Raw genomic sequence first — 12,602 nt, 5'->3', positions numbered from 1 at the left:
GGAGCGTGTGGAGCTTCAGAGCCTGAGCCCTGACCCTCCACCCCAGGGGGCCTCTCTCGGCTGCCGGAACTGACAAAATGGACCCCAGTGTGAGGGCCTCAGGCTTTAAAGATGACCTAACACCCGGGCAATCAGCTATTTTCACTGTAACCCAGTGAAAACAAAACTCAGGGATATTCCCACTTAAAATCATGGAACCACAGTATGAAGGTGCAATGGCTACATGTTCCCCCAAGTTAACCAATATTTATTGCCACAAAATGTTTTTTGATATTAAATTAAAAAAATTTTTTTTTACCTTTTTCTTGTGTATGCTCTGGTGGAACAGGTGAGCCTGGAAACCCATCTTGTTCAGAAATATTTTCCTCATCTCCACTGTCCACCACATGTGACGATGGAACCTTTTTGTTACAAAAGACAAAGGAACAGCCAACTATGTGATAAGTGCTTCTGTATCAAATTTCTTCCCAACAAACCCAAACGTCTTATTCCACACCTTCTCCACTGCTCTTTCCTCTCTACGACATAAAAGGACCGCATCTGGCAGGGCGGGATGAAATCTCGGGTCCCTCAGGAGAAGCCCAGTGGCAAAGGCAATGCCGTCCAAATTATGCTTAAGCCACTGAGAACTTCACAGCCACCCCCACCCCCCCAATGCTACCTGGGCAGCTCGCCTTCCCCATTCCTGCCAGGGATCAACTCAGGAAAAGGGGCTGCCTCTGGCCTGCTCTGCATAGCACCCAGTACCACCCTGCCTTGGTACTGATGCTGTGTATTCATCTCTGCATGGGACAAGACCTGCTGACGAGCCCTGTGAGAGCCCTCATCCAGGCAAGTGTTTGGGATCGAGGCCCATTATGCTGGCTGGCTGTGAGTCCACTGCGAATGTTTCCTGATGGAATGGAACTCTCCCCTGTGCTGTCTGTGAGCATCTTCTACGTAGGTATCATGAATGGTGGCAGGGCTGCAGAGCTGCCCCTCACAGACCTGTGGGCCATCACTGGGACCTCCCCTGATGAACAGGAGACCACCCCACTGGCAGGGCTCTGGGAGGTGGGGACAGAGGCTGCCCAAGGGGAAGAGCAGTGAACCATGTCTTGTACAATAAGCTGTGACTGGTGCTCCCTCGCTGGCTTCCTTTCTGCTACACTAAATAGTATCTTGCGTATGTGATCAGCTTGGCTTAGCTGTGCTGGGCTGCAGGCCGTGGAAGGGTCATCCCCATGGGTGGCAGGGAAGGGGCAGAACTCACTGGCAAGATGCCCAAGAGAAGGGGCATTTCAGAGCCAAAAGCTAAGGCTAGGCCCACCAGGCTCTGGGTACAGGGCTCCAGGGCGACCCAGCTCAGAGCAGCAGAAAGGTCTCCCACTCTACTCATCATCTGAAGGGATTAAAAAGAAATGACCTCTTAGGTTTTGTCTCCTAGGAACCCATTTGCCTTGTTCACCCTATCAAAGATATATTATGCTACTCACTTTTATCAAGGAAATACGAAACTGCTATGGCTTCCCTGGTGGTGCAGAGGTTAAGAATCCACCTGCCAATGCAGGGGACGTGGGTTTGAGCCCTGGTACAGGAAGATCTCACATGCCGCGGAGCGACTAAGCGTGCACCACAACTACTGAGCCTGCGCTCTAGAGCCTGCGAGCCATAACTACTGAGCCCACATGCCACAACTACTGAAGCCTGTGTGCCTAGAGCCCATGCTCTGCAACAAGAGGAGCCACCGCAATAAGAAGCCTGTGCACCGCAATGAAGAGTAGGCCCTGCTCGCTGCAACTAGAGAAAGCCCGGGCACAGCAACAAAGACTCAACGCAGCCGAAAGTAAATAAATAAACTAAAAAAAAAAAGAAAATGCTAAAGATACCCTATTATGGAAAATAATGTTTGGCAGCATCTACTAGCACTAAGACTGATCGTACATATGCCCTATGACCATACATATATCACTCATCAGTATATATGAGCAGTATAGACCCACCAGAAATATACATATATACACACAAATGTTCATAGCAGCACTATTCCTAAAAGCCCAAATCTGGAAACAACCAAATATTCATCTTCAGTAAAATGAATAACTAATTGGATGTTATAACTGTACAACTGGATATTATACAGCAGTAAGAACGAACCAACAACTGCTACACACAATGACAGAAGACTCTCAAAAACTCCAAAGAATACGTACTGTATGATTAAAGTCATAGAATCCTCAGAACAGGCAAAACTAAGCTACGCTGATTTTCTAAGATCCAGTCTACTCTCGGAGTCAGGGCAGTGGTTAACTCTTGGGGGAGTAGTGAGTCCTCTCGGTCACAGAGGAGGACTTCTGGGGTCCTAGTAGTGTTGTTCTTTTTCTTTTAATCTGGATGGGGGCTACTTTGTAAAAATTCACTGAGCTGTACACTTATGGCTTATATGCGTTTTGTGTATATTTCATACATTGATAAGTAAGCCTAAAGAATTTGTGACAATATTCTAAAAACACTCTAATATAAAAGTTTTAATTTAAAACATTTTTAAAACTATTACATACTTCTGAGTATGAAAATCACCTGGTTACTAAAACAAAAATTGTTTGGGTACTGAAGGAAGGGAGGAAGAAGCCCGCCAACTCAGCCACAGTGCTGCCATCAGGGATGCCAGGAGTGGCCTTTCCCTCATCCGTCTGTAGCCCTGGCCTAACCTCCTTCATCCTCCTCCTGGTTAGGACACTAACTCAGATTTTAAAGGGTAAAATGTACATGCTGGAATTTACAGGGTAATTATCAGAAAACAAGCCAGTATAATGTGCAAACTAGTAGAGGGAAAGAAATAGAACTAAAAAAATCACCAATCCAAAAGAATGGAAGAGGAAAAAAGATACAGAGTAATAGGACAAGTAGGAAAAATAAAGATGGCAGATTTAAACTCAAAAATATCCATATAATATGTTAAACATAAAAGAACCAAATGGTCCAGTAAAAAGACAAAGGAAAAGTTGGTCAAACTTGGTTAACAAAAACCATATGCTGCATTGAATTGTAAACATTAAATGGATGAATAGTATGTATGTGAATTATATCTCAGTAAACTTAAAAAAAAAAAAAACTAGATGCTATTTACAAGACAGAGCTAAACATAAGGATATAGAAAGGTTAAAATTAAAGGGTGGATTGGGAATTCCCCGGATATCCAGTGGTTAGGACTTGGCGCTCTCACTGCCGGGGCTGCGTGGCATGGCCAAAAAAAATTAAAGGTTGGAAAAAAATAGACCACGCAAATATCAAACAAAAGAAAGATGGAGGGGACTTCCCTGGTGGCACAGTGGTTAAGAATCCGCCTGCCAATGCAGGGGACACGGGTTCCAGCCCTGGTCTGGGAAGATCCCACATGCCAAGGAGCAACTAAGCCCGTGCGCCACAACTACCGAACCTGCGCTCTAGAGCCTGTGAGACACAACTACTGAAGCCCGTGCGCCTAGAGCCCGTGCTCCGCAACAAGAGAAGCCACCGCAGCGAGAAGCCCGCGCACCGCAACGAAGAGTAGCCCCTGCTCGCTGCAACTAGAGAAAGCCCGCACGCAGCAACAAAGACCCAACGCAGCCAAAAATAAATTTAAAAATTAATTAGAAAAAAAAAGAAAGATGGAAAATGTCAGATGAAATAGACATTAAGGCAAAAAACCTCTTTAGAGATAGAGAGGTTCACTTCATAGTGACAAACTATTCAATTTACCAAGAAGATATAATTTTAAATTTGTACACACCTAAAAATGTAGTCAGGTGCAAAATAATACACGTTCTATGATTCCATGAATATAAAGCTCAAAAATATGCAAAGCTAATCTGTGACATCTTCTCTTACTTGGAGGTGAAAGCAAGATATTGGAAAACCTGGCAACATGGCAAAGAAGCTGCAGCGTCTAGGTTCCTGTGACTGTGGGGCGAGCCAACTGTAAGAGCCAGTGGTGATTAACCCTGAGGACGCATAGGGTGCAGCCCCAAACGGCACTGGCACCTTCCCAGATGCCCCACCTCAGATCAATGATGCCAACCTAAGAACCCCAGCCCAAAGGGACAGACACTAGTGGTGGAGCAACAGGAGGGTTCAGTTAGCTCCACCTCAGGGTAAAGTCCAGGCAAGAGTGTGGTCAGATTGTGCAGTGGACCAAGGACTAACTCTGGGAGGGGTAGTTTTGATCTGTAGGGTAGAGGGACCGCACGGGCCTGCACTGGGACCTTTGTAAGTGCGACAGCGTGCTGGACCTCCCCTGGTTTGGTACGCTATGGTAAGGGAAATAAGCGTTTGTGAATCCACGCCTCCTCACTGCTGCATGGAGGAGACCCCACCACTGGAAGATGGCAGGGCTCACTCTTGGTGGCTTCTGCAAATTGGCTGGAGTGACAGCTTGGTGCCTGACATGAGATCCTGGCCTTCTACCTCCACCAATGGGGGTCCAGCTCATGCAGAGGTGCTTGCATTGGTAGAGCAGAGTCAATGGTCTACACGTGCATACACTAACCGTGGACATTCCTATCCGCACAGGGATGTGTACGTGTAAATGTGGACAGGGAGACTGCAGGCACCGCAGCCCACCTGGCAGTCAGGGCCCCGCTTCTACCTTGCTGAGAGAACCCTGATTTTGTTCAGTGCAAGTGGGCTCAGCCCATAGTGATAGTAACCCTCTTCCCCTTAGCCAGTAATTGGCCAAGGGATGGGCATGTGACCAATGAGTCTCCTGCTGGGAGGCTCCCAGGAAAAAATGTTCCCCGTAATGAACACAGCGCAGCCTGAAGGACCTTGCCCTGCTTCCTCCTGTCTGCAGGAAGAACTCGCTGCATTTGATGACCACAAAGAGCAGGCCAGGAGAATCTCAGGTGCCAGCCTTTGACAGGCAGCTGAAACAATGTGGAATCTCCTACCTTTTGATTTTGTTATGTGAGAGAGTTAAAGGTCTATTATTTAAACCTTTTGTTTGCCTGTTTGATTATTTGTAGCCAAGAAAATGATACAGACATCAAAGTGACCGCAGAGGCTTGTCCTGGAGAGAAGAGGAGGGACGGAACGGCAGGGTTTCAGGGCAGTGTTTGCTTTACATGCAGTATCAAACGTTTTTATAAGACATGGGGATTCTTGTATACTTGTGTAACAGAAAGAAAATTTTAAAGAAATTAAAAATTAAAAACTGTGGAGAGAGAAGGGGGACATTCCTAATCCTCAACCACAGCAGCAAAAGACTCCCTACTACTCCTTGGCCTCCAGAAGTTTCTAGAGATAACTGGTTTACCCCTGCATGAATGATTCCTCTCTGGATCCAAGGACATGGCGGACACTCAAATATTCGTTGGTTGGCAGTTGGCTGGATGAATAAATGAACAACATGAATGAATATATGATATTTTATGACAAGATGCTCTGCAAATCCACAAACACAACAAGAGCAAGAATGTGTGACAGAGGAGCTTCAGTAACATCCTATCGGTGACTTCTTGAAAATGGTAGCAGGCAATTAGACTACACTCTCCTCCCTTAAAACCTGTTGAAATCAATTGAAAGAATGAAAAGAAAAAATGCAAGCAAGCTTGTCAATGGCCAGAAAACAGCTACCAAAACTATGAAATGTGGAAGACAGGGAGAACGCCAGAAGCCGCCAAACTTTCTCAGACGTCAGGTATGCAGATGCTCCGACAGTCACAAACTGTCATGGCTGCAAAGGTCCACAGTGATCCTCTGACGGGTGCACTGAGAGCAAGGATGTGATGGTCCCCGGAGACGTACAGTAACTCCCACAGGGCAGAAGGGAGGGCGGGCAAAGCTAAAGGGAGACACTTGGGAGAGCCTACCTTTGCCATCCAGAATCCAGCTCTATACTCTCAAAGAAGTTAAAGACAGCACAGTCTGACATGAGGAACCCAAAGAAGAGATCCAGGAGATCAGGTAAAGTGATAAGGCAACAGAAAGATGTGTGAAGTAAATCAGCAGAACTCAAAAAAACAAAAGGCAAAATAAAACCACTACAGAGGTAAAAGCTATACGAGAAGCCATAAAACATAGTGACCAAGTGCTGAGAGAGATGAGGATAGACAGAGTAAATCACGCAAAGGGAAGCTGAAAAGGAAATGGAGGGACAAGGGATTACAGAAAACATAATAGACATGGAAGACAAAGGATATCCAGCAAACGCATAACTAGTGCTCCCAACGGAGAAACAATGAACGGATGATGAAACCAGTCAAAGATAAAATAAAAGAGGGGAGGAAATATTCCCTGAAAATAAAAAAGGGAGATGAAAATCTATGTCTGCAGAATTAAATTATATGCACTAAATTTCAGGAAAAAAGGACAGAAAATAATAAACACCACGATTAATCCTGGTGATATTACTGAACTTCAAAAGATAAAAGAATGAACCTACAAAGGTATCAGGCAGAAAAATCAAGTGACCTCAAAGGGGAGAAGAAAGGCCTTAACTCGTTCTTTGCTGTCACTCTCAGCAGTCCTCTCAGAAAAGGTTATGTGGTCTCATGCCACTGTGTACCCTTCCTTTAATTAATTATTAATTGTGTGACTATGGACTCTGTCTTATACTGATTCTCCAGCACCTAGCACAATACCTAGTACTCAATCAGATGCTCAACAAGTAAGTGTTGAATTATTTACCTACCCAAAGACAGTTTCCTCCCTAACACAGTCCTTTATAAGATGAAGAAGCTGAGGCACAGAGACATTATCAGACCTCCCAAGTCACACAACTGGGAACCAGAGAATCTGGGACTTGGACTCAGGTCTCTGTCCGTGGCGTTGCTCTTTCCACTGGGCCCTAGTGTTGTGGGAACTGACCACACGTTCACACACCCCACTTCCCCTGCAGCCTTACTTTTGGGTGGCACCAACAAGACAACTGCTGAAAACAAGACTTGCTTTCCATTTGTTAGGCCATTTCTGAGTGGGTGCACACCTCACATGAAGATGTTTGCCCAAACTACCCTGAAACACAGAGAGAGGCATGAGGTATAGACTTATATACAAATTGCCCGATGTGGGTTGGTCTGTTTCCTTAACTTACTAGTTTCGATAAAAAAGAATAAAATTGTAAATTATTTACCTGAGATTATAGAATGTCTATAGTAAAAATAAGGAGGGCAATTTTACTTTTTTTTTTAAATGAAAACATCCCCCATTGGCAGTATCTCCTTCAGAGCTAGCGCCATCTAGTGATGAAACAGCAGTTTTACATGCTGCACACATCGATTCTTTTCAAAGATAAGTATTTTAATCATATGATAAATTTAAGACTACTTGGTCAGTTTGAAAAAAACAAAAAAAGCTCTATGTCTAAGAAATATTCTTGATAGGCACAAGGATTGTAAACACAAATTTTAATTCTAAACAGGGAAAACTGGGTTGCCCTGATCTGAATCCAGCCTCTGCCACTGGGTGGTTGGTTGGATGATCTTGGGCAAGTTATTTATCCTGTTTCTTCACACACTTACCGCCAGGGGTGTGAAGTAAATGAAACGGCATGTGTGAGCTGCCTAGCAAATATCAAATGCTCAGAAAAGGTCAATGTGTCTTCCTCCCCCTATTGTACTGTAAGGCTGTGGGAAACTGAAATCCCCTTCCAGCTTAAGGGCCCCTTCATTCATGCCATCTGCAACCGGCCAGGACAATGTTCAGGTTATGATAAGACCTTGCAACTGCAATCAGTTACTAATACTCCACCTCCGGCTCCTGGGCTGTATAGGGAAAGGCTTTCCTGTTGGCTGGGATGTACAGAAAGGTGGAGACCGGCACACACGTACTGCTGCTGGGAACCACTGCTTTGGAGAACAATTCGGCAATATCTAGTGTGAAGAAGCACACATAGGTACACGTACCAAACGTGCAAAGGAATACCCTAAATGTTCATCAGGAGGTGAGTAGACAAATAAATTAACAAGTATCCATCTCAAAATTTCAATGCTGAGTGAAAAAGCCAAGACGTGGAAAGATTGATTCAGTACGGTGACCTTTGTACAATTAAAAACATATATAGGGCTTCCCTGGTGGCGCAGTGGTTGAGAGTCCGCCTGCTGATGCAGGGGACATGGGTTCATGCCCCGGTCTGGGAGGATCCCACATGCCGCGGAGCGGCTGGGCCCGTGAGCCATGGCCGCTGAGCCTGCACATCCGGAGCCTGTGCTGCGCAACAGGAAGAGGCCGCAGCAGTGAGAGGCCCGCGTACCGCAAAAAAAAAAAAACAGACTTCTAGAACACATCCCAAATCCAGGAGAAGATGGCTATCCAGGGATGGAGCAGATGGGAGATAAAGATTTCAACCCTAAGTGTAATTTTCTTTCTTTTATTAAAAAATCTGAAGCAAAAAAACCCAAAAAACAAAAAACGAGAAACAAAAGATAAGATGTCAATACTTGTTCATTCTGGAGCATGAGAACACTAACATGCTATGCTATTTTCTGCTTCTCTGCTTCTCTCCTTCTGGGGCTGGGTTATAGAAAATGTATGTATTCATCTCTAACAGACAGTGCCGAGCAGCTCCCCACAGCAGTGGCGTCAACTCCGCCCCGGCGGCGTTAGAGAGCTCCTCCACACCCTCACCAGGCCTCGCCAGTGTTTGTTGCCTTACTCTACTTTTCAAGTGTTTAAATAAAAGACATTTCCGAGACTTCCCTGACTGTCCAGTGGTTAACACTCCGCACTCCCAACACAGGGTGCGCGGGTTCGATCCCTGGTCGGGGAAGTAAGATCCCACATGCCGCACAGAGCGGCCAAAAAAAAAAATTCCATACTGCACACGGGTCCTACAGCCACCATGACACACTTGCCTGAAAAATAAACTATCTGTTCTGTTAACGACCAAGGAGGTTGTACAGGTCACTATAATCTCTCTCCTCTGAGGGAAATGTGGTAGTGAGCTTTACTTCCAAACTCGTTGAGTGATACAGCTCTATCTGTAACCTGGGTCCAACATCCTAGCCAGGAAGCGTGCAGACAGAGGGGCAGTGGGAGCTCACACAGGCTGTCAGAGCCCCGCAGCTGACCTCCTTGGGCTCTTGGCAGCTGCCTGCCTGTCCAGTGCTCCTTGCTGTAGAGAAACCTAACTCTGCATGTTAAAGTCTGTATATGCTAGAAAGTGATGGTTAGTTTCTGAAATACTCACATAAGGATTCCTCAAAATTCGTTCCCTGACGTCACTTAAAATGTGATTCAATATAGTGGAGGATAGTCAATATATTCAATCTGCATATATTACAGTTGGATGTTACAAGTCTATAAGTATACTCACTACAAATAACACATTATAGTGATGGTGAAAAAGAAGAAAGCGAGAAAGGAAAAAGAAATTTTGGTGCTGTCCTTTGCCATTAAAGAAATGGCACTATCCAGTTTCCAAAACCCTGGGAGCAGAGTGTTTAAACCAGGGCACGCAGGCAAGGGTGGAGAAATGGGTTCCTTCAACTTCTCTGGACCTCGGCTCCCCCATGTGTGATGGGGCCGTAAACGGAATTTACGTCAGCGAGACAGCAGGAAATCAATGCATGTGAGAGTTTGATTTACAGACTCACACAGGGTAAGCACTCAAAGAATGTCTGCTGCTAAGGAGAGACCAGTGATCATACCTCCTCTTGTCAGGCATGAATTTGAAGAAACACTGCAATGTACACATCGATACAGAAAAGTGACAGGAAAATTAGCTTTGGGGGGTCAAAGGAAAGAGCAGGATGACCAGCACCGGATGGAAACCTACATTAAGGATGTGAAGATGGGGCTTCCCTGGTGGTGCAGTGGTTGAGAGTCCGCCTGCCGATGCAGGGGACACAGGCTCGTGCCCCGGTCCGGGAAGATCCCACATGCCGCGGAGCGGCTGGGCCCGTGAGCCATGGCCGCTGAGCCTGCACGTCCGGAGCCTGTGCTCCGCAACAGAAGAGGCCACAGGAGTGAGAGGCCCGCGTACGGCAAAAAAAAAAAAAAAAAAAAAAGAAGAATGTGAAGATGTTTATCTCTGTTTTTGAAGGACTTGTCTTGAAAGATAAAGGAAGGAGTTTTGAATTTTAGCCTAACAAGACAGAAAATGAGACTGGACATGTTAAAAAGAAATAAGCCCCCAAACAAAAGCCATTAACTGCCGAAGAGAGAAAAGGAAAATCATTACTAACGCACTTGACACAACTGACTATGAGTTAACGTCAAGGTGCAGAAGAAACGCTGGAACGATGCAAGCACCTGGTTTCTGTGTGGCACGGCATACACGGCGTCGCTGACGCTTCCCTCTTCTTTGCGAGCACTTGTGTCCCCCGACTCCCTGTGGCTGCCTGACAGGTACGTGTCAGAGTCCTCTTCCTCCTCGTAGCCCAGCATTTCAAAGGATGGCAAAGAGGATCTTCTTCCCGTCTCATTCTGCCTATGTGGTCTGTATTAGAACATTCAAGAGCAAAGCAAACAAACAAGCCACTTAATGCTTCACATAGGTTCATATACGGGTATTAAATGCACTGCCTCAAGTTCCACCGTAAAGTATTACAACCACATTACGAAATATACAGAAGCTAAAGGGTGATATCATCCACAATTCCATCTCTTTGTACACTGTTAGCATTTCTTTCTAGCTTTTCACCTAGGTTTTTATAGTTATTATCACTGCATACATATACAATTTGCCTCCTCGTTAACAAGTTTTTAAAGTCAAAAGGTTAGGCTCATACACCAGTTTTATCAGCCGTTCCCCTTACTTAGGTTTCTTCCCCCAATTTTCACCATCATAAATAACCCTGCAATGAGTGTCAATGTGTAGCGAATCTCTCCTGTATTGCGGATTAGTCCCATGAAACAAACAACCACATGGAGAACTGCTGAGTCCAACAGTATAAACACACACACACACGGAAAGTACACCACCACCAGCAGGAACGTTTCGTGGGTCCACAGGCGCCCGCGCAAAATCGTTGCCCCAACCTGCAACTACGTTGGTAATAATTTTCTAAAACTTGCCAAAATCATTGAAATCTCACTGTAAAAATGTGCATTTCTTCCTGAGACTGGATATTTTTCCATGTATTTGGATGTGAGCCCTGGTTCCTCTGCTGTGAATTGTCTGCTCATGGCCTTTGTCCATTTATCTACTCTGCCTCTAGTACGCCCATTCCAATATGAAATTAACTTTTCCATCTACTAAAATTAAAACCCTGACTTTGTATTTACTATAAATATTTTTCCTATTCTATTGATCTTATTTTGACTATAAATTTTTTTAACATACAGATGATTAAAAAAAAATTTTTTTTAACCTTCCAAATTCTTAGCTTGGAAGTACACAGCAGGCATCTCTCTCTGAGAGGCTTGATGAGATTGGGTATAGGATTTCATGGTCTTATTTCTATGTATATAAAAATTAATCCTTTCATTCAGTAAGAATTTGTTTTGGTGTATGAGTTAGGAAAGGCTCAAAGCTGATTTCTTTCTAATACTGCTAATGAATATACTGTTGAATCCTTTCCTTTCCCTTTATCTGTGGGGCTGCCTTTATTAAAGATTCAATATGCCTGCAAACACGAGGCTCACCTCAGGGTGTTCATGTGCACCTCTCTATCATTGAACCAGCACTCCTCTACTTTGACTACTTCAACTAAATGTTTTAAAATATGATGGGGCTGGGGCTTCCCTGGTGGTGCAGTGGTTAAGAATCCGCCTGCCAATGCAGGGCACAGCGGTTTGAACCCTGGTCCAGGAAGATCCCACATGCCGCAGAACAACTGAGCTCGTGCACCACAACTACTGAGCCGGTGCACCACAACTACTGAAGCCCGTGCACCTAGAGCCCATGCTCCACAACAAGAAAAGCCACTGCAGTGAGAAGCCCGCACACTGCGACGAAGAGTAGCCCCCGCTCGCCACAACTAGAGAAAGCCCACGTGCAGCAACGAAGATCCAACGCAGCCAAAGATAAATAAGTACATTTATTAAAAAATATATATATATATGATGGGGCTAATGCAGCCCTCCCCCTGAATCACTATTCTTCCTTTCCAGATTTCCTCTTATGGTCTTATCTGCTTATTCCTTCCAATGAATTTCAGAATCACTTCCTCATCTTCAGTTCTTATTCAGCCAAAGTATAAATTCTTACCAGGAGAAAAACAGGCTATATTCAAACATCTCAGAAATGGAGTCAAGATTAAAATTCAAAAACCAAAACTATAAACACATCCTAGAAGGAAATATCTGAGCATTTGTATAATGCTGTAATAGGGAAGATCTTCCTAGATTTGACAATAATGTCACAGACTACAAAGACTGCTAGCTCTTAATACATAAAAATAAAGAGCATTTTGGTATGTTAAAAACAACTCAAAAAACAAAATTGAATAAACACGGCAGATACAAGGCAAAACTAGTGATGCATCCCCCACCTCCACCCCACAAGCCCTTAAAGTCCTCAGGGTCTTCCCACTGCTCCTGGGGGAGATACCAAAGCTCAGAACAGGATACCAAAGGCACCCCCAGCCTGCCCACTCCTCCAGCACCATCTCGGATGACTCCCCACCTCACTTGACTCCTCCCAGCCACAAATGTCTTCCTTCAGTTGCTCACATGTGTCATGCTCCCTCTTCTCTCACCCC

At 44.9% G+C, this 12,602-nt stretch overlaps 1 protein-coding gene across 4 annotated transcripts in view; it reads right to left on the bottom strand.

The window, feature by feature from the left end:
• Positions 1-12,602, bottom strand: part of CEP89 (centrosomal protein 89) — a 79,419-nt gene that overhangs the window by 57,450 nt on the left and 9,367 nt on the right. For all 4 annotated transcript variants that reach the window (XM_067719541.1, XM_067719542.1, XM_067719543.1 and 1 more), the window contains exons 4-5: positions 10,210-10,396; positions 299-401 (exon numbers count right to left, since the gene is read on the bottom strand). In XM_067719541.1, coding sequence (XP_067575642.1) covers positions 299-401; positions 10,210-10,396 — 290 coding nt within the window. The remainder of the gene's footprint in view (positions 1-298; positions 402-10,209; positions 10,397-12,602) is intronic.

The sequence above is a fragment of the Pseudorca crassidens genome, chromosome 20 (genome assembly GCF_039906515.1).
Source record: "Pseudorca crassidens isolate mPseCra1 chromosome 20, mPseCra1.hap1, whole genome shotgun sequence".
NCBI lineage: Eukaryota > Metazoa > Chordata > Mammalia > Artiodactyla > Delphinidae > Pseudorca > Pseudorca crassidens.
This window is presented reverse-complemented; position numbering and strand designations above follow the sequence as displayed.